Genomic DNA, 27,293 nt, shown 5'->3' with positions numbered 1-27,293 from the left:
GGTCTGCACACTTAAGGTTCAGTGATGTTTCGGTATAGTTAAGTTATAGGTGTTGGTGACCGAAGGTTTGTTCGGAGTCCCGGATGAGATCACGGACGTCCCGAGGGTTTTCGGAATGGTTCGAAAACGAAGATTGATATATAAGATTGTTTCATTTGGCCTCGAAAAAGATTTCACGGGTCCGTTGAAAGTTCATCTGCGCCCGAGGCCGCCTGAGGCGCCATGCCGCCGCGTCGTATGCGCGGGCGGTCTCGAACGTGCCAAGCCCGAGGCACGTGTTGCTGGAGCGGATATCCGCGTAAAACATGCCGAACGGACGGGGGCGAACACCGCGGAACCCCGAGCTGCTCCGGGGCGCGGCGGCGACGAGGCGCTGTAAAAGCGGGGGAGAAGGATTGGCGACGGCGCACCGTGGGCAGAAAGCGCGAGAGGGAATGGGGCGGTTGAAAAGAGCGGGATTTATAATGTGCACTTGCCGACGCGCGCCAAAAAAATGACGCACGGGTTGCCGCTTTTCTCCGTACGTGGGATTTTTTTTCAACGCGCCACCGTTTCACGGGTCCGTTGGAATGTGTCGTGGTGCATGAAAACAATGGTTCTTATCGCCCATTTCATCTTTGACGTCTGTGTTTAAGATCAGGGATGGACCCAGGATTAGGTCAAGCCCAGGCCCTAGGCTGGCTACAACAGCACTAAAAGTCCATGCTATTGTTAATTAAATACAATATTAATCTCCACGCCTAGGGCCCAGGACCCCGCCTGGGTCCGGGATCTGTTAGTGTTGAAGATGCTATAAGAAATGTAGCGCCATGTCCGGTGCGGTGCAGTTGGTCTGTAGCAAAACAAAATACAGTTTGACTTCCATGGTCACGCATGCATGAAGACAACATCCACATGAAGGTGACCACATGAATCCGATTCGTTTCTTCTCGGAAGGTGCGGTTAACCAACCGAAACTTTGGAAGCTTTTGGAACCTCGACCGTTTCGGCGTTTCCCATGGACATACACATCACCACCCACGCGTACGTACGTCCACCAGTAACAAAAACACCTATGCCGCACCAACAACAGCAAAGAATACTTCTCCCTCCCTCTGCTCTGATGTTTGATCATCCACTTTTCCATGCACTTGCGCCCAGAAGCCCCATGTCACCCTTGTGAAGCTTCGAGGGAGAGAAAGAAAAACGGCGCCTTTGAACGGTTCTTGTATACCCATTGTGAGACGACGTCGGATCGATGATCCACTTCTCAACACAGAAAAAGGTCATGTATACCCATTGTGAGCTTTTTACTGGTGTGCTGCAGATTAGTCACACGACGATGCAAGTCTGTATAGACACATTTAAGCAAAGTCAGTGGATGTGTTTATTTTTTTAAGTTTGAGATGACTGAGTAGTAGTAACTAGCTAGTGTGAATTCTAGCTCAAGCAGCATATTGCCGCTTCGTTTTTCATAAGATAAGCGACACTTGTCGCCCTTTTTAGGTTAACCATGGCTCGGGAGAAGCGACTGGTGGGTTTGTTGACAGGATATGTCGGCCGTGACAGTAGATTAGCTTAATCCGTCCGTGCTAATCCATACTTAATTAACGTGTTAGAGTTCGATTGCACTTGGGAACCAAGACTAGGTAAGAATAAAAGATGCATATCTTTTGTTTCTATCACGTAGCACTGACCAGAGACAAGTGTCAGCTATTTCCCGGGACGCCGATAGAAGAATCTGGGACGTGAATATTGAGGCTCTAGAATTGTCATGCTTTTCAGACTGAAACCATACAAACAAAAAACATGTAATCAACTAAGGAGATAAGTTTTCCTAAGCACGCTGATTATTAGGCCCTGTTTGATTTCAAATAAGTCACCAACTTATAAGTTGAAAAGTACAAAAAGTGACTTATTTTGCCAAACAGACCTAACTTATAAGTCATCCCAACTTATAAGTCATAAGTTGCTCCATCCCAATTTAAAATTTATAAGTCACCCACTTTTACATGAGAAGGTGATTTATAAGTCACCTGATCGACTTATAAGTCACCTGACTTATTGAAACCAAACAGGGTCTTACATTAGCCTGGCCACAGATGTCTGGTGAGCTTTGAAATTTATCTCTTCTTTCTTCAGAGATTTAGACTGATGGACATATACAAAGCATCATAAACTGTACGAAAATTATATCCCAGCCTAGCACTCCCTCTGTATCACAATACTTATTGTTGAAGAGAACTAATCTAGCTCTCTTTAACAACAAATATTTAGGAATATTTAGACGACTGCCGAGTAGTAAAATCACAAATGTATATTAGATATATGGCTACTATTTCTGACGTGTGGCTTCAGATTTTTTTATTATTATTATTTTCTGATGCCTTGTGGAATTCTTTGTCACCTATCTTGTCAAAAAGATGGGCATATTATGGCCCCTCTGAACCATACGTATACACCAGTAGAAGTTGAGTTGCTCACTTATTTTTCTTTCTGCGAAACAGTTGCTCACTTCTTTCGGTACAGCAGTTTCTTGTGTTTTGTCATGAAACAGTGGAGTGGGTCAACCTTTAGGTCCTTTCTGTCCACCCAACTTATTGGAGAAATACTCAACATCAATAGGCGAAAATCTAGTTTTGCGCCTAATAGTTCATTCAAGACTGTAGTTCTTAGCAACATAACTTCGTGGATAAGAGACTCACAAATGCTGCACAGTGATGCTGCTGATACTGTCAAATGTGGCAACAGGCCTACATCTCATGACCCCTGCCCTGACTCACTACAATTGATATGACCTTGAGTGGTTCAGTGCAGTTATGCTTGTTCTCTCCTGCTTGTAGCCCAAATCCTACTGTTAAGTCAGAAGAGCAACTGCTGCAAAATTATAGCAGCAGCATAAGGATAGTGTGATACGGTACTATGTAACTAACAATTGCACCTAGTCCTGGGCAGAAGGAATAGCCGGGAAGCCAGCGCAAATTCGATATGATGGAAAGGGCCAAGCAGCCACAATCCATTCCAGCCATCGCGTTCGATGTCCGGTGACTGAATTGTTCCTTTCAGGTTCAGCTGTATCTTTCCATGAGCCAAGGGAAATGTGAGATAACTATGTGACTGTTTTCAGGTCTGCTCAAGCTACATAAATCCTCGTCGCTGTCAGTCGTTTTATGCATGCATGTGATGTTTCTTGTTTCTTGCGAATTCTTCGCCGCCGTCGATCCCCGAGTACAGCGGGAGGAACTAGGCTGGAAGCAAAGAGACCAAGATGAGGGGCCCCATTCTTTTGGAAGTTCTTTTGCTGATCCCACGGACAAGATGATGGCTAAGTATTCAGGACTCAGGAGGAGCAAATGCAGATGACCACCCAACAGTTCTACTTTTGACTGGACAAATAGGCAAAGGGTTGAATATTTTGTACTACTATAAGACCCTTTGTGTTGTCAAATTTGTAAGTACTTGACACAGAAGATAATATTTCATATAGTGACTTCTAGGTGTCCTCAGAGAGATCTATGATTTGGTCAAGAAAATCGACCCCGCCAGTCACATGATGTGGTCATCTACTTGAACTAATAGTTAATTACTTAAGCCGGCTGCATGTTAATCACATGCTGATTTACTCCCAGGATAATGTCAAGGCCATGATTCAGGGTTCTTTTATCACAGAAATTTTACCCCAAAAGTGAGAAGTTAAGATAACAGTTCTATCTTAGGATTTCGGACTGCCTTGATGCATGTGCCTGAACAGTGAGCTGCGTTGTTCATCATCTTCGTCAGGTATTATTACAAAATTACACTGTTACCACAATGTTTTGCAGATTGCAGTCTATCCGTCGTCAGAAAGTTCGACGAACTTCAAACATTATCAGTGACTGGTTGAATGTTCGACGAACTTCAAACATTACCAGTTTACCACAATGGTTTGCGGTCTTTCTAGGTTCATGATGAGCATGCTCTTAATGAAGAGTTGAACAGAGTTGATGCAAGCTGCATTGTATGAAGAATGTCTGCTACTACATGGTGATGACTCATACACTAGATTTTGACACTGCAACAATGTCAATTATGAATAGGTCTGGACCATTTCTGCAGTCATGGACTAACTGATCAACAAAATTAGTTGGAATACTGCTCGAGAGCTCCCAACTGAACATTCTTTATTTTCTAGAACAGCGTAAGTGCCCATAAAGAAAAAAGAGTAGACGTTATGAATTGCATGAATCCTTCCAAAGGAAGGCGGGAATCTGTCCCGATTCCCACGGAATTGAATTGTTCTCTAAAGCTTCAAACTTCCTGCTTTCACATCAGTTATTTTCGCCAGGCTGATGACAAGAGTTGAATTTTTGGGTAGAAACTTGGTGTCAGCAATTGCGCAAACAGGATTTCGGCCAATGAATTCTTCAGCGTGCCGAAAAAGGTAAGCCAGTAAATATGAATTGCATTAATTATTTCGACAGAATGCAACAGTCCTTTTTGATGCCCACGTAATTGAATTATTCTTTGGAAATTTCAAACTTCCTGCATCCACAGAAGGTATTTCTGCCAGATTGATGACAAGAGTTGATTTTTGGGCACAGAATCTGGGTTATCAATCTGTAGTGTGAGCAGGAGTTGATAGATTTATGATAATACATAAGTTAGTTCGAGATAGTGAAACAGTGCATATTTAACTGTTACAAGTCGCGCTATGGATGAATATTTGACAAACGGCGGTCATTTTGGTAAGATATAACCTGAACTCTCCCGCCCAGAAAAGCTATAGCCTAGTGAGGCTTACAATATCAGAGCACTGCAAATTAATCTCCAATGAAGCTTCCAACTGGAGCTTAAATGTTTGATGCGGATTGTCCAGCAAAGAGATTCAGTGCAGACTTTTCGACATTTCGACAAAGAATGTCCACTGCACCTCTCCATGCTATGCATTTATTGGTAGCTTTGACACTGCAACAATATAATCATCACTGCGTGCTGAATTGGACGTTTTGGAGGAGATTTATGGTCTTCTATGAATTATTAGTCCAAGAAGAAACCGAAGGCTGGACAATTGTTACAACAGAGAAAAGATTATCCTGATGTTTGAAACATCTTCTGACGATACAATCATAAAAAGTTAATACTTTTATCGGCGATGACATTGAACAATGGGAATAATCAGAAACAAACTGCTAACACATCAGTAAGGAACAAGCCCCAAATATACAATATTTCAAGTAAGACAGCCCAATTGTCACAACAGAAGGTTATATTAGCATGATAACTGAAGCCTCTGGGTAAACTTACATCAGCCACATTACTCTGTTTCTTCCATAACGCGCATCTTTGTTCAGATGCACGGTATCAGCACAACGATGTTAATGATGTCAATGGAAAGCGAATCACTACCTCACCGGTCACTGCGAACAATGCAAAATAACTTCCATCTCGTATGCACCGGCTAAAAAATGGACCTGGATTTCCCCTTCCCCATGAGCATGTCCTTGGCCTCGTTTATCTTGGACGCAATGTAATGGCTGCCGCCACCATCAGGGTGATTGGCTACCATCACCCTCTTGTGCGCCTCCTTTATCTTGTCCAGCGCAGCACGTTCTCTGAAACAACGACAGTTGCGTATTTTTCAGCATATCTCAATATAACTCAAAAAACAGCTGCACATCATTTAGTCGCATAGGATTTCAGCAGCGACATTTTCAAGAAGATACAGGTTAATTAGCAAGGACATGGACGGAGAAGAAACATCACCTTACGCCAAGGATCAACGCGGCTTCTCTTTTGCTCATCTCTGTCTCGAATCCGCCGGGGTAGAATTTACGCACGCGTGGCATGGCCGCGCGGATTCGAAAGGCCTGCCATGCCTGAATCATGTATCTGCTTCCCATCGCAGCCGCAGCTACCGACAGCCCAGCTACCAGCGGCGTAGCCTGTGGTATCAGAGAATGTTGCAGCGCACTGATCAGACCGATGACGGTGCTAAAAATTCAGAATCATACTGTGAACATGACACGAGTAAGCTTGTGAACTGTGTACAGGTTCAATTATGCATTCCGAGTTACAGATACATAATAATACAAAAGAAATTCGTCTTCACACAACTGCAAATTGGACCCAAACAAATGATTTGGTCCAACCACAAGTTACTGAATCCATGTCAGGTACATGAACCCAGCCAGGCTAAGACTGATATCGCTGTCCGGCACTGTTCGTCAGGACCAGCGCGGCGCGGGGGGTCAAGGCTGCTGCAGTGAGCGACTGCTGCCGCCTCCCCGGACCAGCGGACCACGCTCGCCGCCGGGCCCAGCCAGCGCCGACCCGGTCGGCGGAACAGGAAACCCCATCCCGAATCGGGCAGACGGGCCGGCAGGAAGTTTCCCAGACACTGTCGCCGTCCCGCCGCACGTTGCGCCCAGCCGGCGGGCCCGGCTCGGGAGGATTGTACCCGAGGAGACGGAGAATCGCGCGACCGCCACCGCTGCCCCTGTTCTCTACACCCATCTATCTATCTAGCGACAGAGGCCGGAGCCGCGGGGCACGCACGACAGCGACGTACGCCGGATCTTCCCTAGAACGATGCGAGAGCGAAGGGCCGGGGCGGAAGGGGAACGTACCATGGCTCTAGCGAGACGGCGGCGAGCGAGGCGAGGAGAGGGCGAAGCAGTCCCGTACGCCGACGAACTCGCGGAGGGAATCGGGGGAGAAGGCGAGGTTTGGATGGCTGTGTGGGCGGGGGGTGGTTGCGGATTAAGGCGCGCTCTTCTTGTGGAGCAAGAAAGAATCGAGTGGGAAAAGGAGGAGGAGGGGTCGGTTTCTTTTTTTAATTTCTTCTGTTTGTTTTTCGTTACAAGGAAAAGGAGAAATTGGTTGGTTCAAGATATCTTGGGGAAGAAGAAGAAGAAGAAGAAGAAGAAGAATATTATGCGGCGGTGGAGGGGGAGGGGGAGGGGGAGACGGTCACGGAGTTGGACTCGTCGAGGACACGCCAGACGCTTCTGGAGAAGGCTGGAACCCAGCACGCCCACGAGCCATCGAAGGGATCCATCCAGCGCATATGGGCCGGCCCACTCTGCCGTTTATTAGTCGGGTTTTCACCCAAAAAACCGACTGTTGCTTTTTAGCCTATAGATGTTTTTACTAAAAGCTTCAATATATATTTTTAGAAAAAAATGCAGTATGTGTTTTGTTTTGCAGGGTGAAGGCAGTTTTTATTGCATGTCGTAGTGTTATAATCAAGAGGCCACAAATCTTTAATACAAGGTGGAACGGAGTGTACCAACATAATCAGACCTTGTTTGGTACTAGTGTTTTTGAAGAGATTGGTGGGAATAATCCCCCAAGGGATTGGGTGAAACCCCAACCTTCACCCAATCCCTTCAAATCCCCATTTATCCCCAATACACTAGGTAGGGGTAGTGTATTGGGTATTGAGAAAAATGCACTATAATTTGAGGATTTGAGGGGAAATGTGGGGATGAAACATGACAAATACACTAGAACCAAATGGAGTTATGGGATGTGTGGGGATTGAGGGGTTTGATCGGGATAATCCCCACAAATTCCCTAAAATACACTAGTACCAAACAAGGCCTCATGGTTTTCTTGGAGCGGTTGTAATAGGCCAAACGATCTGCAACACTATTCTGACTACGGTGAATTTTCTAAGGTAAAAAATCGCTAACATTCATAAGCTCCTTAATCCCAATGACTTACTGACCAGAAGTTGATCTAATTGTCTACTATAAAAATGTTCATGGTATAACGAAAAAAACGTTTATCACATATTAAAAATCCAATGTATATAGAAAAAATGTTCAATTTATATTATAAGGGAACGCTACGCGTTCGCCGGATGATTTTTAAAAATTATCCGTCACCTAGCTAGCCGTCGGATGCCGATCTAACGCCCCATATTCCCGCCGCATGGTTAGTAGTAATTTCCTAAAACAACGCTCGAGTTGCGGAAACTTTCGCTTTGTTGCAAGAAATAATTTTTGGATCCGTTAATTCCTGAAACAACGGTCGAGTTTCAGAAACAATTGGCTTGTTGCAGAATTATTATTTTCTTCGTCTTTCTGTAACATAAGTATTTTTACGGAAGAATTTTTTGCAACAACGGTCGAGTTTCGGAAATTTTTGCAACGAAAGTCATGTTGCAACCGGGATCCATGTTCAACGGAGAGTCGAGCGCGCGAGCAGGGACGCATCTCCAGCGAGGCAGAGAAGCTCCCGGCGGCGGGAGCTCGCCGGCATCCGCGCCGCACACCTCCTCGTTCGCCGCGCGAGGTGGGGATCCGGCGATCCGGTGAGGTGGGGATCCGGCGAGGGGCTGGATCTCGTCGGCGAGGTGGGGATCTGGCGAGCTGGCGAGGACCGACGGCGGTGACGGTTCGCCGGACTCTGGCAGGTGTTGGAAATATGCCCTAGAGGCAATAATAAATTAGTTATTATTATATTTCTTAGTTCATGATAATCGTTTATTATCCATGCTATAATTGTATTGATTGGAAACACAATACTTGTGTGGATACATAGACAAAACACTGTCCCTAGTAAGCCTCTAGTTGACTAGCTCGTTAATCAAAGATGGTCAAGGTTTCCTGGCCATAGGCAAGTGTTGTCACTTGATAACGGGATCACATCATTAGGAGAATCATGTGATGGACTAGACCCAAACTAATAGACGTAGCATGTTGATCGTGTCATTTTGTTGCTACTGTTTTCTGCGTGTCAAGTATTTATTCCTATGACCATGAGATCATATAACTCACTGACACCGGAGGAATGCTTTGTGTGTATCAAACGTCGCAACGTAACTGGGTGACTATAAAGATGCTCTACAGGTATCTCCGAAGGTGTTAGTTGAGTTAGTATGGATCAAGACTGGGATTTGTCACTCCGTGTGAACGGAGAGGTATCTCGGGGCCCACTCGGTAATACAACATCACACACAAGCCTTGCAAGCAATGTAACTTAGTGTAAGTTGCGGGATCTTGTATTACGGAACGAGTAAAGAGACTTGCCAGTAAACGAGATTGAAATAGGTATACGGATACTGACGACCGAATCTCGGGCAAGTAACATACCGAAGGACAAAGGGAATGACATACGGGATTATATGAATCCTTGGCACTGAGGTTCAAACAATAAGATCTTCGTAGAATATGTAGGATCCAATATGGGCATCCAGGTCCCGCTATTGGATATTGACCGAGGAGTCTCTCGGGTCATGTCTACATAGTTCTCGAACCCGCAGGGTCTGCACACTTAAGGTTCGACGTTGTTTTATGCGTATTTGAGTTATATGGTTGGTTACCGAATGTTGTTCGGAGTCCCGGATGAGATCACGGACGTCACGAGGGTTTCCGGAATGGTCCGGAAACGAAGATTGATATATAGGATGACCTCATTTGGTTACCGGAAGGTTTTCGTGCATTACCGGAAAAGTTTCGGGCTCATCGGTAGTGTACCGGGAGTGCCAGGAGGGGTGCCGGGGACCATCGGGAGGGGTGTCACGCCCCAAGGGGTCTCATGGGCTATGGGAAGAGGTAAACCAGCCCCTAGTGGGCTGGAATAAGTTCCCACTAAGGCCCATAAGGTTTGAGAAGGAAAAAACACAAGGTGGAAAGAGTTTCCAAGTGGGAAGGTGGAATCCTACTCCAAGTAGGATTGGAGTAGGACTCCTCCACCTCCAATTTCGGCCAAACCTTTAGGTTTTGAGGCTGCCTCCTCCCCTCCCTCCCACCTATATATACGGAGGTTTTAGGGCTGATTTGAGACGACTTTTCTCACGGCTGCCCGACCACATACCTCCATAGTTTTTCCTCTAGATCGCGTTTCTGCGGAGCTCGGGCGGAGCCCTGCTGAGACAAGATCATCACCAACCTCCGGAGCGCCGTCACGCTGCCGGAGAACTCTTCTACCTCTCCGTCTCTCTTGCTGGATCAAGAAGGCCGAGATCATCGTCGAGCTGTACGTGTGCTGAACGCGGAGGTGCCGTCCGTTCGGTACTAGATCGTGGGACTGATCGCGGGATTGTTCGCGGGACGGATCGAGGGACGTGAGGACGTTCCACTACATCAACCGCGTTCACTAACGCTTCTGCTGTACGATCTACAAGGGTACGTAGATCACTCATCCCCTCTCGTAGATGGACATCACCATGATAGGTCTTCGTGCGCGTAGGAAATTTTTTGTTTCCCTTGCGACGTTCCCCAACAGTGGCATCATGAGCTAGGTTCATGCGTAGATGTCTTCTCGAGTAGAACACAAAAGGTTTTGTGGGCGGTGATGTGTGTTTTGCTGCCCTCCTTAGTCTTTTCTTGATTCCGCGGTATTGTTGGATTGAAGCGGCTTGGACCGACATTACTCGTACGCTTACGAGAGACTGGTTTCATCGTTACGAGTAACCCCCTTTGCTCAAAGATGACTGGCAAGTGTCGGTTTCTCCAACTTTAGTTGAATCGGATTTGACCGAGGAGGTCCTTGGATGAGGTTAAATAGCAACTCATATATCTCCGTTGTGGTGTTTGCGTAAGTAAGATGCGATCCTACTAGATACCCTTGGTCACCACGTAAAACATGCAACAACAAAATTAGAGGACGTCTAACTTGTTTTTGCAGGGTATGATTGTGATATGATGTGGCCAACGATGTGATGTGATATATTGGATGTATGAGATGATCATGTTGTAATAGAAATATCGACTTGCACGTCGATGGTACGGCAACCGGCAGGAGCCATAGGGTTGTCTTTATACTAACATTTGTGCTTGCAGATGCGTTTACTATTTTGCTAGGCTGTAGCTTTAGTAGTGATAGCATAAGTAGCACGACAACCACGATGGCAACACGTTGATGGATGATCATGGTGTGGCGCCGGTGACAAGAAGATCGTGCCGGTGCTTTGGTGATGGAGATCAAGAAGCACGTGATGATGGCCATATCATGTCACTTGTGAATTGCATGTGATGTTAATCCTTTTATGCACCTTATTTTGCTTAGAACGACGGTAGCATTATGAGGTGATCTCTCACTAAAATTTCAAGACGAAATTGTGTTCTCCCCGACTGTGCACCGTTGCGACAGTTCTTCGTTTCGAGACACCACGTGATGATCGGGTGTGATAGACTCAACGTTCACATACAACGGGTGCAAAACAGTTGCACACGCGGAACACTCGGGTTAAGCTTGACGAGCCTAGCATGTGCAGACATGGCCTCGGAACACATGAGACCGAAAGGTCGAGCATGAATCGTATAGTTGATATGATTAGCATAGGGATGCTTACCACTGAAACTATTCTCGACTCACGTGATGATCGGACTTGAGATAGCGGATTTGGATCATGTACCACTCAAATGACTAGAGAGATGTACTTTTTGAGTGGGAGTTCTTAAGTAATATGATTAATTGAACTAATTGTCATGAACATAGTCTAATGGTCTTTGCGAATTACGATGTAACTTGCGCTATAGCTCTACTGTTTTTATATGTTCCTAGAGAAAATTTAGTTGAAAATTGATAGTAGCAACCTTTGCAGACTGAGTCTGTAAAACCGAGGATTGTCCTCGTTGCTACGCAAAAGGCTTATGTCCTTAATGCACCACTCGGTGTGCTGCACCTCGAGCGTCGTCTGTGGATGCTATGAACATCCGACATACACATTACTGATGACTACACGATAGTTCAGTGCAAGATACTTGATGGCTTAGAAGCAAGGCGCCGAAAACGTTGTAAAACGTCACGGAACATAAGTGATGTTCCGAAGAGATGCAATTGTGATTTCATGCTTGTGCCCTTGTTAAGAGGTACTAGACCTCCAACAAGATTCTTTGACCACAAAGTAAAGGAGAAAAGCTCAATCGTTGAGCATGTGCTCAGATTGTCTGAGTACGACAATCACTTGAATCAAGTGGGAGCTAATCTTCCAGATGAGATAGTGATGGTTCTCCAAAAGTCACTGCCACCAAGCTTTGAGAGCTTCGTGATGAACTATGACATATCAAGGATAGATACAATGATCCTTGAGCGATTCGCGACGTTTGACACTGCGAAAGTAGAAATCAAGAAGGAGCATCAATAGTTGATGGTTTGGAAAACCACTAAGTTTCAAGAAAGGCGAGGGCTAGAAGGGATACTTCGTGAAACGGCAAAACAGTTGCTGCGCTAATGAAGAGACCCAAGATTAAACCCAAACCCGAGACTAAGTGCTTCTGTAATAAGGGGAACAGTCACTGAGGCGGAGCAACTCTAGATACTTGGTAGATAAGAAGGCTGGCAAAAGTCGAAAGAAGTATATTTGATATACATAATGTTGATGTGTACTTTACTAGTACTCCTAGTAGCATGAGGGTATTGGATACCGGTTCGGTTGCTAAATGATTAGTAACGCGAAATGAAAGCTACGACATAAATGGAGACTAGCTAAAGGCAAGGTGACGATACGTGTTGGAAGTGTTTCCAAGGTTGATATGATCAAACGTCGCACGCTCCCTCTACCATCGGGATTGGTGTTGAACCTAAATAATTGTTATTTGGTGCTTGCGTTAGGCATGAACATGATTGGATCGTGTTTATTGCAATACGATTATTCATTCAAAGAGAATAATGGTTACTCTATTTGCTTGAATAATCACCTTCAATGGTTTATTGAATCTCGATTGTAGTGTTACACGTTGGTGCCAAAAGATACGAGTTAAATGATGATAGTACCACTTACTTGTGGCACTGCCGCTTGAGTCATGTTAGTATGAATTGCATGAAGAGGCTCCATGCTGATGGATCTTTACTCACCTGATTTCGAATCACTAGTGACATGCAAATCATACCACATGAGCAAGGCCTTGTTTTCATTGAGATGAAACAAGATAGTAACTTGTTGGAAGTGATACATTTTGATCTATGCAGTCCAGTGAGTGCTGAGGCACGTAGTGGATATCATTATGTTCTTACTTCACTGACGACTTGAGTAGATACAGGAGTATTTACTTAATGAATCACAAGTCTGAAATATTGAAAAGTTCAATTCTGTTTCAGAGTGAAGTTCGTCGTAACAAGAGGATGAACTGTCTACGATATGATCATAGAAATGAATATCTGAGTTACGAGTTTTTGGTACATAGTTAAGACAATGTGGAAATTGTTTCACAGTTCATGCCACCTGGAACATCATGGTGTGATGATGTGTCTGAACGTCATACCACGCACTATTTAGTATGGTGCATGATGTGATGTATCTTATCGAATTACCACTATCGTTTATGGGTTATGCATTAGAGACAACCACATTCACTTTAAATAGGGCACCGCGTATTTCCGTTGAGATGACACAATATAGACTGAGGTTTAGAGAAATCTAAACTGTCGTTTCTTGAAAGTTTGGGGCTTCGAAACTTATGTGAAAAAGGTTTTAGTCTGATAAGCTTGAACCCAAAGCGGATAAATGCATCTTCATAGGATATCCAAAACAGTTGGGTACATCTCCTATCTCAGATCCGAAAGCAAAGTGTTTGTTTCTAGAAAAGGATCCTTTCTCGAGAAAAGGTTTATCTCGAAAGAATTGAGTGGGAGGGTAGTAGAACTTGATGAGGTTATTGAACCATCACTTCAACCAGTGTGTAGCAGGGCGTAGGAAGTTGTTCCTGTGGCGCCTACACCAATTGAAGTGGAAGCTGATGATGGTGATCATTGAGCTTTGAATCAAGTTACTACAAACCTCGTAGGTCGACAAGGTCGCGTACTGCTGCAGAGTAGTACGGTAACCCTGTCTTGGAGGTCATGTTGTTGAGCAACAGTGAACCTACGAGTTATGGAGAAAGCGATGGTGGGCCCAGATTCCGACAAATGGCTGGAAGCCATGAAATCCGAGAGAGGATCCATGTGTGAAACCAAAGTGTAGACTTTGGTAGAACTACTTGATGGTCATGGGACTATTGGGTAAAATGGATCTTTAAAAGAAGACAGACGATGATGGTGATAAGTCACTATTAAGAAAAGCTCGACTTGTCGCAAAGATGTTTTCGACAAGATCAAACAGTTGACTATGCTGAGACTTTCTCACTCGTAGCGATGCTAAAGGTCTGTCAGAATTATGTTAGTTGTTGATGCATTATTTATGAAATATTGCACGTAGGACGTCAAAACATTGTTTTCTCGACGGTTTCCTTGAGCAAACATTGTATGTGATACAACCAGAAGGTTTTGTCGATCCTAAAGATACTAGCAAGTATGCAAGCTCCAGCGATCCTTCAATGGACTGGTGCAAGCATCTCGGAGTTGGAATATATATACTTTGATGAGATGATCAAAGATTTTGGGTTTGTACAAGGTTTATGAGAAACTTGTATTTCCAAAGAAGTGAGTGGGAGCACTATAGAATTTCTGATAAGTATATGTGGTTGACATATTGTGGAACAGAAGTAATGTAGAATTTCTGTAAAGCATACAAGGTTGTTTGAAAGGAGTTTTTCAAAGGAATACCTAGATTGTGCTACTTGAACGTTGAGCATCAAAGATCTATGGAGATAGATCGAAAGCGCTTAATAGAAGTTTCAACAAGATGCATGCCTTGACAAGTTTTTGAAAGAGTTCAAAATAGACCAGCAAAGAAGGAGTTCTTGGTTGCGTTGTGAGGTGTGAATTTGAGTAAGACTCAAAACCCGACCACGGCAGAATAAAGAGAATAGACGAAGGTCGTCTTCTATGCCTTAGCCGTAGAATCTAAAGTATGCCATGCTGTGTACCGCACCTAATGTGTGCCTTGACTCAAAGTCTGTTGAGGGTACAGAGAGTGATCCATGATTGAATCACTAGCAGCGGTCAAAATTTATCCTTAGTAACAAATGGACTAAGGAATTTTTCTCGATTATGGAGGTGGTTAAAGAGTTCGTCGTAAAGGGTAACGTCGATGCAAGCTTTGACACTAATCCGAATAACTATGAGTAGTGAAACGGATTCGTATAGTAGAGTAGATATTTGGAGCATTTCCGAATAGCACGTAGTAGCAGCATCTATAAGATGACATAAAGATTTGTAAAGAACGCACGGATCTGAAAGTTTCAGAACCGTTGACTAAAACCTCTCTCACAAGCAAGACAAGATCAGACCCCATAACTATATGGGTGTTGGATTCGTTGGAATCACATGGTGATGTGAACTAGATTATTGACTCTAGTGCAAGTGGGAGACTGTTGGAAATATGCCCTAGAGGCAATAATAAATTAGTTATTATTATATTTCTTAGTTCATGATAATCGTTTATTATCCATGCTATAATTGTATTGATTGGAAACACAATACTTGTGTGGATACATAGACAAAACACTGTCCCTAGTAAGCCTCTAGTTGACTAGCTCGTTAATCAAAGATGGTCAAGGTTTCCTGGCCATAGGCAAGTGTTGTCACTTGATAACGGGATCACATCATTAGGAGAATCATGTGATGGACTAGACCCAAACTAATAGACGTAGCATGTTGATCGTGTCATTTTGTTGCTACTGTTTTCTGCGTGTCAAGTATTTATTCCTATGACCATGAGATCATATAACTCACTGACACCGGAGGAATGCTTTGTGTGTATCAAACGTCGCAACGTAACTGGGTGACTATAAAGATGCTCTACAGGTATCTCCGAAGGTGTTAGTTGAGTTAGTATGGATCAAGACTGGGATTTGTCACTCCGTGTGAACGGAGAGGTATCTCGGGGCTCACTCGGTAATACAACATCACACACAAGCCTTGCAAGCAATGTAACTTAGTGTAAGTTGCGGGATCTTGTATTACGGAACGAGTAAAGAGACTTGCCAGTAAACGAGATTGAAATAGGTATACGGATACTGACGATCGAATCTCGGGCAAGTAACATACCGAAGGACAAAGGGAATGACATACGGGATTATATGAATCCTTGGCACTGAGGTTCAAACGATAAGATCTTCGTAGAATATGTAGGATCCAATATGGGCATCCAGGTCCCGCTATTGGATATTGACCGAGGAGTCTCTCGGGTCATGTCTACATAGTTCTCGAACCCGCAGGGTCTGCACACTTAAGGTTCGACGTTGTTTTATGCGTATTTGAGTTATATGGTTGGTTACCGAATGTTGTTCGGAGTCCCGGATGAGATCACGGACGTCACGAGGGTTTCCGGAATGGTCCGGAAACGAAGATTGATATATAGGATGACCTCATTTGGTTACCGGAAGGTTTTCGTGCATTACCGGAAAAGTTTCGGGCTCATCGGTAGTGTACCGGGAGTGCCAGGAGGGGTGCCGGGGACCATCGGGAGGGGTGTCACGCCCCAAGGGGTCTCATGGGCTATGGGAAGAGGTAAACCAGCCCCTAGTGGGCTGGAATAAGTTCCCACTAAGGCCCATAAGGTTTGAGAAGGAAAAAACACAAGGTGGAAAGAGTTTCCAAGTGGGAAGGTGGAATCCTACTCCAAGTAGGATTGGAGTAGGACTCCTCCACCTCCAATTTCGGCCAAACCTTTAGGTTTTGAGGCTGCCTCCTCCCCTCCCTCCCACCTATATATACGGAGGTTTTAGGGCTGATTTGAGACGACTTTTCTCACGGCTGCCCGACCACATACCTCCATAGTTTTTCCTCTAGATCGCGTTTCTGCGGAGCTCGGGCGGAGCCCTGCTGAGACAAGATCATCACCAACCTCCGGAGCGCCGTCACGCTGCCGGAGAACTCTTCTACCTCTCCGTCTCTCTTGCTGGATCAAGAAGGCCGAGATCATCGTCGAGCTGTACGTGTGCTGAACGCGGAGGTGCCGTCCGTTCGGTACTAGATCGTGGGACTGATCGCGGGATTGTTCGCGGGGCGGATCGAGGGACGTGAGGACGTTCCACTACATCAACCGCGTTCACTAACGCTTCTGCTGTACGATCTACAAGGGTACGTAGATCACTCATCCCCTCTCGTAGATGGACATCACCATGATAGGTCTTCGTGCGCGTAGGAAATTTTTTGTTTCCCTTGCGACGTTCCCCAACAGCAGGCTCGTCCCCGGTAGCAGAGGAGCCACGACGAGGAACCTGGAGTGCTCCAGCTTCAGCCCCCGTCCTGAAACAACGCTTCAGTTTCTGAAACAACGAGCCAGTTTCGAAAAATGGTTCGTGATCGAGGCGAGATCTAACGGACGAGCAGGCGGCGGATGGATCAACCGGATCAGCTGGTGGAACGTAATCTTTTTCCATATTATAAGGAAAACTCTATCCTTCAACCGACGGATCTGCGCGATCCATCCACCACCTGCTTTTCTGAAACTGGAGCATTGTTTCCGCAACTGGAGCGTTGTTTCGGAAAACTACCCAGTCCATGTCTCCGCCTCCGCCTCGGCCCGACAACCCTCGCCGCCGCCGGCCTGCTACGGCTCGCCGCCCTCCGCCTTCGGCCTCCGGCGTCGGCCTGCCCGCGGCCTCGCGTGCCCTCCGTCGCCGCCCATGCCTCGGCTCCGCCTCGGCTCCGGCGACCTCGCCCGCCGCCTACTTGTTGCCGCTCAGCCTCGCCGGAGCTGCCGCCGTTGCCATGGCCTTCCCCGCCCTGCTCCCGGCCCCGTCGGCGAGCTCCCGCGACCACGGGGCAGCCGCCTCGCCTCACGCGGCTAGGGCCAGCCGCCGTCCCCCACACCGCCGGAGTGCTGCGGCGTCCCAGCCCGCTCTCGACGCCGGCGAGCTCCCGCAACCAGGGGGCTAGACGCCTCGCCGCCCGTCGCCCCGCACCGCCGTAGCCCGGCCCCGTCCCAGCCCGCTGCAAAAATTCCTGAAACATGACCTTTGTTGCAAAAAATTCTTCCGCAACAGCACCCATGTTTGCAGAAAGACGAACATTTTTTTCCTGAAACAAGCAATTGTTTCTGAAACTCGACCGTTGTTTCAGGATTTAATGGATCCAAAGTTTATTTTTTGCAACAAAGCGATTGTTTCTGGAACTCGAACGTCGTTTCAGGAATTAAATCAGGAGCGGATCGGACGGCTATGGGCGAGATCGAACGGCTGTGGAGGTGATGGATTTTTAGTAAATATCCACCGGTGGATTGGTAGCAGCCCCCATATTATAAAGATGTTCAACATGTTTCAGATAAATGTTCGATGTACATTGCAAAAACTGTAACAAATTTTAGAGAATGTAAACTACGAAAGAAAATAAAAAGAAAACCCAGATATTTTAAAAAGACATAACAGAAAACATAAATCAAAAGAAAAACGCTTGGCTTTCACCCGCGGATCTCATGTGGGTCGCTTGTCTTGGCCAAACGATTATTTTCTCTTTCTTCCGGTCAACGTGGCCGCTACTCACTGCTTACTGTCTGCTACGAAGAGTATCTACAGCAAGGTTTTTACTGCAAAAAATATGGGGCATGCTACGCGTCGTCCGGCGGATCTTTAAAAAGATCCGTCGCCTCATGAGCCGTTGATTGTGTGACGCGAGCCGTCAGTTTCTCTGCACTAGTTTCCTGCAACAATACTCTTGTTGCGAAAACTTCTCTTCTTTAATTTTCTACAACAAATCTTTTGTTGCAAAAAAAAACTCTTATTTTCTGCAACAAGTCCTGTGTTGCAAAACCTCTTATTCTCAATTTTTTTGCAACAAGACCCTTGTTACAAAAATTTAAAACACGTCCCCCACCACGATAATTGTCAAATGTCCACGTGCACAGTCATCCGCAACCATCCGATCTAATTCCTGGCATGCAGCTCAGTCGTCATATTAATTCCTGAAACAACAAACTAGTTGCGGAAGCAACCTCTTTGTTTCGGTCCTGATAAAGCTGTAAATGGCTATGCAATTTTTTCTGCCACAAAGATTTAATACGGGATGACCGACAAAATTGAGTTGACAACTTTTGCAACAAGCATAATGTTGAGTTCCGGTGTTTGCGACACAGGCCGTGTTGCGGAACTTTTGCAACATAATATTATTTTTTTCAACAAAGTTAATGTTGCAGATTTGTTTTTTACAACAAGGAGGATGTTGCAAGAAAAACCCAAATCCAGCTACTCGTCCTCCCAGTCAAATGAGCCCCCGAAACATCCCTACTTGTATCCAGTATGAAGAATACTTGTCCTGAAACAATAGGTCAGTTGCAGGAAACGAAAGCGGCTTGGGCACACGCAGGATGTGGTGCGACTGTGTGATCAAATCGAACGACCGCGGAGCTGACGGACGGCCGCGTGCGATCGGCCGGTGGAACATAATCTTTTCCCTATAAATATGGGAGACGCTACGCGTCCGCCGACGGATACGTAAGAAGTATCCACCACCGGTATAGCCGTCCGATATAACCGCTGTCGTCCGTCCGATCTGAGATCTTCCGATCAAATAGAACCTGAAACTGCTGCTCAGTTTCAGAAACTGATAGCCTGCTGCGGTTCCTACAGACTGCGCCAACCGCAGCCACCGCGTCCAACCACCGCGAAGCCGGCCGCAGCCACCGCCTCCAACCACCGTGGCACCGCCCCGGTAGCAACTGCTCCAACCACCGCGGCGCTGCCCGCAAACCTACGCCGCCCCGCAACCTCACGCGGCCGGCAAGCTCTAGCCGGCGGGGCGGCCGGCGAGCTCTTGGCGGCGGGGCGGGGCGGCCGGCGAGCTCTAGCCGGCGGGGCGGCCGGCGAGCTCTTGGCGGCGGGGCGGGGTGGCCGGCGAGCTCTAGCCGGCGGGGCGGCCGGCGAGCTCTAGGCGGCGAGGCGGCCGGCGGCGGGGCGACCGGCGAGCTCTTCCCGTGGAAGCCGTCGTCGCCATGCCTGGGTCCCTCGTTCTGCAACTACTTCCAAGTTGCAGAAACAATGGAGTTGTTTCAGGAAACGGTCACGGCTCGTCCGTCCGGCCACGTGGCGAACAAAGGAGACGGTGGACGCGAAATCAGGATCCGTCGGTGGGACGACAGCGTTTCCCAAAAAATATATAACAAGACAGCTCGCGAGACAATAGCTTTTTTGGAAGATCGGCTGACAGTAAAAAAAAACATACAAATAAAAGAAGAAGAAAAAGAAAAAAACAAACGCACATGACAAACGAACCGGCCATCTTGCCTCGCGTTTTCTGCAAACACGAACCTCTATGATGCACGCGGGCATCACATAGGATTTTCCAAGGTTCTTTTCCTCATATTCGAGTCTCCACTCTCGACTCTTGTAATTGTCGCCGCACATGCCTCGACAATAGACGGTTTCTGAATCTCGCCATTCCCTTGCGCGCCGCCGGTGACGCCACCGGTTCCCTCTCTCTCTGTCGGCTGCTCCGGCGGCGGGAGGGAGGGGGAACCTCGTGTCTGTTCGCTAGGTGGGTGTGTGGTAGGGTTAGGGTTGAGGGAGACATTGTCGAGTCCGTTGCGGTGGTTTCGCGTCGGAATAAGTTTCTCCGGGCTTCTTTCGCGGTCAGACGAGGCTTTTGCCTTCGTCTAGGAGCCAGCGGGGTTGGGGATCCCCGGATCTTGTCGAGGTCGCAGGCTATGATGGCTGGAGGTCCATTGGTACTGGCCGTTTGGGTCCTCGGATGGGCGATGGATGTATGGAGACGAAGACCCTTCTTCTTCCTTGTTGGTATGATTTGTTGCTGCTGTTCTTCTCCTTCCTCTGCGCTGATGCTGCTGGGAGATCTTGCTTTGTCCGGGCGGATGGCCCGGCCGCGGTGCTGGACCGGTCGGATGGCTCGAGTTCTCTTCCTTTTGGAAGGGACACTTTTCGCGGTACTCAAAGCCAAAGATGACGACGGCTGTTGCAGGTGTGTTGGATTGATGTCCATGCCCTCTCAGCGCTGGTGTCCAAAAAGGAGGAAGCAGTGTGGCGGCAATTGTACCCTGGTCGAAGACGATGACCTGCTTGCGACTGGTTGGAGATCCTTCTGCTGCAGGGGTGTTCTCTCAATATTCAGGGATGATAACACACGGCTCCAGAGATCTTTTGTTATGGTTGTCTTAGGTACTGTAGGTGTTCATGGTCCTCTGTGTTAGCGTTCCAGTATGCTTGTATGGGTCAACTTCTTCGTACTGATTTGTGATATGAATAAAAAAACTTCAAAAAAGGTTCTTTTCCTCACGGCTCACTCTAGCTACTAAACATGCTCCGCACCGGGCCGGTGCACGGTTTTGAGAAGGTTCAAATGGTTTTTCTTTTTATTTTCTATTTTGTGTTTTCTTTTGTTTGTTTATTGGTTTTCATATTTTTGTCTTTTCTTCTTGAAATTTTCCTGTTTTCTATTGTTACTGTTTTAATAATTATGAACATCCTTTTATATCTAGAAACATTTTCACACTTCTGAACAATTTTGGAAATTCTTCATTATTTTTTCGAAAATTGGAAAAAATGTTTTATGTTAAAATTACATAATAATTTTGAAAACCATGAACGTTTACAAGTATATTCAGATTTATAAATTTATTAAAATTGAGATGTTTTTAAATTAACGAAGTTTATTAATCCACTAATTCTTGTTAAAATTTGTCAACATTTTTGAGATTTGCATTCACAATCATTTTACAAATTTTGTGAATGATTTTTTAAATTCACGAGCATATTTTCCAATCTTTTAAAAAAAAAGTATTCACATTTCATTTTACTTTTCATAAATGTTTCACAAATCTGTGACAAATTTTAAATCTTTAAACATTACATATATTCTGTCAGTATTCCTTCGATTCTCTTTTTAACTTTGCTTCTACGGATCTACTGAGGCGCAACTAGGTCGATTGACCAACCTACCGAGCAAGCATCTTCTGATGCATTTTTGGTCATCCTTCATTGCATGCGGAGTAGGCAGCGATAATAGTTGTGAAAGGATGGATACAAGGATACAAGGATATTGTATGGAAATTAGCTGCCAATAATATGGCAAACGACCGTTGTTTCACGATTTTAGATGCCCGACCGGTGCCTCCCGCCGCATAGATGAGATGGCTGCACACGTAGATCAGACGGTCGTCGAGGCGATGGATGTTTACTAAACATCCGCTCGTGGTCGCTCAGCGTTTAGGAAAATGCATTATCTATTGCAACTTGGAAGTCACTGATTAAGGAAAATCTTTGAACAATAGTTCTACTCCCTCCGTCTGGAAAAGATTGTCACCAGCGTAGTGTACATCTATTTTTACAAAAATGCCCTCATAACATTAAATCTGTTACAAACAGGTGGTTGTCTCCTTCCTTCGGTTCTTCCTCTGCCCGTCCAGGACCTGTGCCGGCGTTGTCCAGGGCTTGCTTCTCGGCCGTCCAGGAGACCAGGACGTGCTCCTCTGACACCCATGTCCAGCACCGCCCAATTGCTTCCTCCGTCGCCGCCCACGACGTGCTCCTCCGCCACCCAGGACCTGCGCCACAAAATCGCATGCTTGCTCCGCCATCGCCCAGGACGTGCTCCTCCGCCACCCAGGAGGCCAGGACCTACGCCGTCACCGCCCAGGACCTACGCACGCCTGGGTCACGAGCGCATGGATCGCGAGCTGCCGCCACGCCCGGATCTCCAGCTCCCTCAAGCTCGTCCTGGACCTTAAGTTCTCTCACGGGCCTGGAAGCTCGAGCTCGTTCTGCTGCTCCTATGCAAGTTGCTGCTCCTCCCCTACTCGTGTTGCTGCCTGGACCTCCCCTGCTCGTGTGTTGTTGCCGGAGTCCACTGACTGTGTTCCTGCCGGTGAGAAGAAATACAGGGCGTCTTGCTTTTTCATCTCCAGTGCCAGAGATGTACCTTGCTCCCAGTGTCTCCTTTTCAAGTACTCTGAGAAGAAGTACAGGGCTCGGCCCTATACCTTGCTCAAGCTCTTACTTGTGTTGCTGCCGATTTGAAAATGTACTCCAGAAGCTCCAATTTCAAATACAATTTCATTTACATTGCACCGTGTACCTTGCTTGCTCTGTAATTTGAAACACAATTGACCATGTCCTTTGTAGAAACGTTACAAACAAAGTTCAGTTAACTATTATGGTCTAAAATGGGAGAAGGAAAACATCTCTGAAATCATTCATGGTCTGTAGCATTTTCACCAGTTATAAGTGTAAACTGTCAAGTTTATTTAAAATCTTCAGAATTTTGTCATCTGTATCTAGATTAAAATCTAAACGAACCAAGTTTATTTACACATATCAATGCCTACCCGTACCAAAATTAAACGGGAAAGGATTCATTTGATTACCTGGTCAAGGTCTTCCATCTCCGCAACTACAAGCTGCTGTGGAAACTGAGACGAGCAATTTAGCAGGGTAGTAGTGACATAAAACGAGGGGGGATGCTTCGTCAATCTTGGCATTGGGTGCATAATCTTTAGTCAACAACAACTACTCCAAACTCTGAATTTGACAGTAAGAATAAGAATGAAAATTTAGTGAGTAAATAATATTACAGAATAAGAATAAGAACATGAGCTTGAGGATGTTCCAATTAGTGTTCAAGTGAAGAAAAGTGAAGACAATGATGAATTTTGACTAAATATCAGTAACATTAGAATAAACATGAATAATACTCCAGTTTTTGTTGATTACATCTTTTTTAGCAGTTGTCTAAATTCAGTTAAGAGTATACTCCTCGGCAAAATTCAGTTAAGAGTACAAATTCAGAAGTAACTGTCTGAACATAGACTACTAATTTTGCCCAAAAGAATTGCTAATTTAAAAGCCCCAGTCTGTCCGGTTCTGCTTCTGATAGCCGTCGTTTTTCATGCGCAATCTCTTGGTTTCTACCAACCACACACACACATGAGGACCTTGGCCTCCTACACCATGTCTGCTGCTTCAGGATTCACCATGTTGTACGAGGCCAGCAGCCAGAGCTCCATGAGGACCTTGCCCTCCTCCACCATGTCTGTTGCTTCAGGATTCAGTGAAAGGCAAATTGTATCTGCGTGATATCTGGAGGTATTTGCATAAGTGAAAGTCAAATCAATCCAGATATTACATCAAGACAAAAGCATCTACTCACTCTAAACATAAGAAAAAATCAAGAATTTCGAACAGAGTTGCGACAGCTGTGGGATCCTCACGCGCTCATCCTCCGGGGATTCAGTCGAGGTGCGGCACGTGTATGATCGGAGCTCCATGGCGAGTGATGATTCTGCAACAGAGCACAAAATGTAGTCCAAAATGTTCAATACACAGAATTTTCTGAACCTGAATCAAGCAGGGGAACCTTGACGAGCAAGGAAAACTTGAATCCTGCGGCGCCAGCGCGGGGACGGGGCTGACATGGGTCCGACACTCACCAAGGTGGAACCTTGACAAGCAAGCACGGATCTGGCCGCCACCATGGCCTGCTCGATGGTATACAAGGATGGGGGCAGCAGGGAGGAGCTCGCCATGGAGAAGGAAGGAGGATTGTCCGCAAGCCGATGCAGCAGGGAGGAGCTCGCCGTGGCGATGAAGGGGAGCTCGAGGAAAGCGATGGCGAGGGACTCGCCATGGTGTAGGAGAGGGACTCGCCATGGGGTAGAAAAGCCGATCCTTTAGCTTTGCGTGGAAGCTACAGCTAGGAGGAAGGCGGATTCATTGAGCTTTGCGGGGGAACGGAGGAGGGACCGCACGGGGCACCTGCGGCGCAACGAAAGGGAGGACGGACTGCGCTGGAGCTGTGACATGGCGGGGCGGAGGCGCCAGCGAGTGGGCAAGCGAGCGTGGTCGAGGAAAGGAGAAGGGCACGGGGACTGCAGGTTGTGTCGGGATAACAAGAAGGTTTTTTGTGCAAAATGTATGTGGTGACATCTTTCCGGACGGAGGGAGTATCATAATACTCTACAACGTAATAATTAATAGAGCTAAAACTAATACACGCATCATGCATAACAAAGGAGAAAGCAGTGCATGCTTAGAAATGCTTCATGGCTTCCAGTAAATCCAGTAGAGAGAGCAAATCAACCTCGTGCAAGAACAAGTGCGCGATCCGCAGTACGTTTCCAGGGCCACTGAGACTCGTGACGACGGGCGTACGTTTCCTCCATGGTTCCAAGATCGAGCCGGAGTAGCTCACCAGTGTTCAAATCCAATCTTCGTTGGGATAGGATGACGGCGCCGCTCCTCTCCCCGAACCCCTCGATATCGAACGGCACAAGGGCATAATGGTAGGGAGAGAACCCCACCTGCCTCCCGATCTCCATCGTGTTGATCACCAGCTGCCGGCTCCATGTCGCCGCCGCGGCCGCGGACACAGGCAATGTCGACGTCCACATCGCTATGCCGCAGATCTCGGCGACTAGCAAGCACAGCCGACCGCGCACCGAGGCCAGGTGGAGGTGCTCGTTTCTCTTGGCAGCAGCCATTCTGGAGAAGCAACACCGTGGGAGCTTAATCATCGTCGCCTTTCGCTCGTCGAGGTCTAGAGCGAGGACATGGTCCCAGTAAGAGATGGAGTGTACATGCCAATGCCAGGGCCAGTAGACGGTGCGGCCGATGACGGCGGAGCAGTAAGAACCGAAATATTTGTCTTGGTGGGGGATGGAGACCTGGTGGATGACGCTCCATTGACTGTCCTTGGATGAGAATGTCTGGTGGAATTGTAAGCTCTTGTCGGCGACGAGCAGCTCCAAGGAGTGGTCGGCGTCGCCGACGCTGAGCACGGCGTGGAGGTACACGTCGGGCAGACTGGCGGCTGGGAGTGTGGTGACATGGCCCGTTAATGCGTCGCACAGCCACAGCTTGTGCTGAGGACCTTGGTTCGGGCAGCAGAGGACGATCAGGCTGCCCCGCGAGGCCACGACCGTGAACCCGCGGCCGCCGGAGAAGATAAGGTCTTCCAGGTGGGCAGCGAGCTTTGTTAGCCCTGGGGTGTGGATGACGCGGTGGGTCGCGAAACAGCTATGTTCCAGGTAGGAGACGCCGAGGAGGAGGGCGGGATCGAAGCCGCCGTGGTTGTGGGTCGTGAGGGTGCGCCGGAAGGCCGGTTCGAGGATGCCGCGGGCGAAGGATCCTGCCGGCGGCGGCGCAGCGGATGATAGTTTTGACGTCGGCGCGAACAAGGATTTCGAGAAGGAGGTCCACCGGGAGGGGCTCCGGCGACGGCACCGCCGCTGTCCGGCTGCACCAACGTTTCCACATTGTGGGGGCTTGTTCTCTCCTCGTCCAGGGAGGCGATGACTGGGCGTGCGATCCTGGGACTCTCTCGTCTTGTATCTTGGAGCTACGAGTCTGCCGTAAATAGAAACAGCAATGTGAGTCGGCACGGTTTAGGAAAGCTACAACCGGACAGTTGGATTCTAATACGAATGCATTTGCTGAGCAGTCAGTCAAGAGGCTGCTAATCAAGAAGCTAGGGATAGAGTCTAACCAACTATCGGTCACATTAAGCGTACAAGCACACTTAGCACAAAGATGTGCAGGAACCGGGATTAGTATACGGATTATATAACAGTTCAAATCTTCAAATAATAAAATACAACTAAATACGGAGTAGTATTTTCCATGCTAGGGAGTACATAGGAATTGGAGCGACGGGAATGTAAACGATGGCGTTGGTCATTTCAACAAACACCTTGCTTGCGCTTCCTCCTCATCACCGGCGGACTTCGCGTTACTTCTCCTCTTCTTCCTCCTCCTCGTCGTCGTCGTCCACGTTGGATCCGGCGCCCAGGTCCAACGTGAACCCCTCCCACCCCTCCCCATCGGTGCCGTCCTCCTCGCCGTCCGCGGCGGCCGGCTCGGGGTCCTTCTCGACGTATCCATAGGCGTCGGCCTCGCCGTCGGAGGTGGAGTACCCGTCAGGTCTAGTGGGCGGCATCCGCCGCGCCATGCGCGCGTAGCCCCGGCCGTCGGCGGCGCGGAGGCGGGCCTCCGGCTCCGGGCGGCGTCGGACCAGTATTGCCGCGGCCGCCACTGGCCGACGAGGGATCCAGGCCGCGCGCCCGCGCAGCATGGAGGCCGCGCGTCGGAGCATGCCGTGCCGTGCCGTGCCGCGTCTGTGCCGTGCCGTGCCAAAGCGTGGGAACCGGATGAGCGCCGGAAGAAGAAGAAGATGCGGCAGAATTGTTTCTCCTCGTCGCCGGGGACGCCGGACGCTTTTTTCTTTACTTCAAGGGATACCGGACGTTTCTGGACCTCACGCAAGCGAAGGCCCACTAGGCCCACAAGACTTGAGATTGAATCCTTATCCCTTCATATTCTTTTTAGTAGGTGGAAAAAATATGCAGAACAAAGTTTAGCTACATGATTTTTTTAAATGTACATGGCAGACTTATACATTTTTGACCTTGTCACATGGTACCACTGAACATTTTTTTAGTAATTCTCACATATCAAGTTATTCTGTACATGTGATTTTTTTAGATTTTTTTCTCCTGGCCCCATGGAAAATTCTTAATATGTTTTGTCTTACAAACATGGTAATTTTAGGGTTTTTTGTAA

General features: G+C 47.2%; 3 protein-coding genes across 3 annotated transcripts; all 3 read right to left on the bottom strand.

Annotated features, from left to right (window-relative positions):
• Positions 1-5,159: 5,159 nt before the first annotated feature.
• LOC123398562 (mitochondrial import inner membrane translocase subunit TIM14-3-like) lies at positions 5,160-6,820 on the bottom strand. The gene is made up of 3 exons (XM_045093019.1): positions 6,585-6,820; positions 5,722-5,900; positions 5,160-5,570 (listed from the first exon to the last, which is right to left on the bottom strand). The coding sequence occupies exons 1-3, from the start codon at positions 6,585-6,587 to the stop codon at positions 5,417-5,419; spliced, it is 336 nt and encodes a 111-aa protein (XP_044948954.1). The 5' UTR covers positions 6,588-6,820; the 3' UTR covers positions 5,160-5,416.
• A 16,215-nt stretch (positions 6,821-23,035) lies between these two features.
• Positions 23,036-24,499, bottom strand: LOC123398560. Its single transcript, XM_045093018.1, has 3 exons — positions 24,167-24,499; positions 23,948-24,018; positions 23,036-23,816 (listed from the first exon to the last, which is right to left on the bottom strand). The coding sequence occupies exons 1-3, from the start codon at positions 24,260-24,262 to the stop codon at positions 23,681-23,683; spliced, it is 303 nt and encodes a 100-aa protein (XP_044948953.1). The 5' UTR covers positions 24,263-24,499; the 3' UTR covers positions 23,036-23,680.
• A 1,710-nt stretch (positions 24,500-26,209) lies between these two features.
• LOC123398555 lies at positions 26,210-26,949 on the bottom strand. The gene has a single exon (XM_045093013.1). The coding sequence runs from the start codon at positions 26,824-26,826 to the stop codon at positions 26,464-26,466; it is 363 nt and encodes a 120-aa protein (XP_044948948.1). The 5' UTR covers positions 26,827-26,949; the 3' UTR covers positions 26,210-26,463.
• Between the last annotated feature and the right edge of the window lie 344 nt (positions 26,950-27,293).

Source organism: Hordeum vulgare, chromosome 5H (genome assembly GCF_904849725.1).
Source record: "Hordeum vulgare subsp. vulgare chromosome 5H, MorexV3_pseudomolecules_assembly, whole genome shotgun sequence".
NCBI lineage: Eukaryota > Viridiplantae > Streptophyta > Magnoliopsida > Poales > Poaceae > Hordeum > Hordeum vulgare.
The sequence above is the reverse complement of the archived record's forward strand: the minus strand, read 5'-3'. Positions and strand labels throughout refer to the sequence as shown.

What these genes read in the sequence shown, in the direction of transcription:
- LOC123398562 (XM_045093019.1), bottom strand. An exon ending in GCGTTGATCCTTGGCGTAAG is followed by an intron (nt 5,571 to 5,721) that starts GTGATGTTTCTT and finishes TCGTTGTTTCAG; the next exon opens with AGAACGTGCTGCGCTGGACA.
- LOC123398560 (XM_045093018.1), bottom strand. Translation starts at nt 24,262, where the DNA reads ATGGCGAGCTCCTCCCTGCTGCCCCCATCCTTGTATACCATCGAGCAG. An exon ending in CTTGTCAAGGTTCCACCTTG is followed by an intron (nt 24,019 to 24,166) that starts GTGAGTGTCGGA and finishes GCTCTGTTGCAG; the next exon opens with AATCATCACTCGCCATGGAG. An exon ending in AATCCCCGGAGGATGAGCGC is followed by an intron (nt 23,817 to 23,947) that starts GTGAGGATCCCA and finishes AAATACCTCCAG; the next exon opens with ATATCACGCAGATACAATTT.
- LOC123398555 (XM_045093013.1), bottom strand. Translation starts at nt 26,826, where the DNA reads ATGCTCCGACGCGCGGCCTCCATGCTGCGCGGGCGCGCGGCCTGGATC.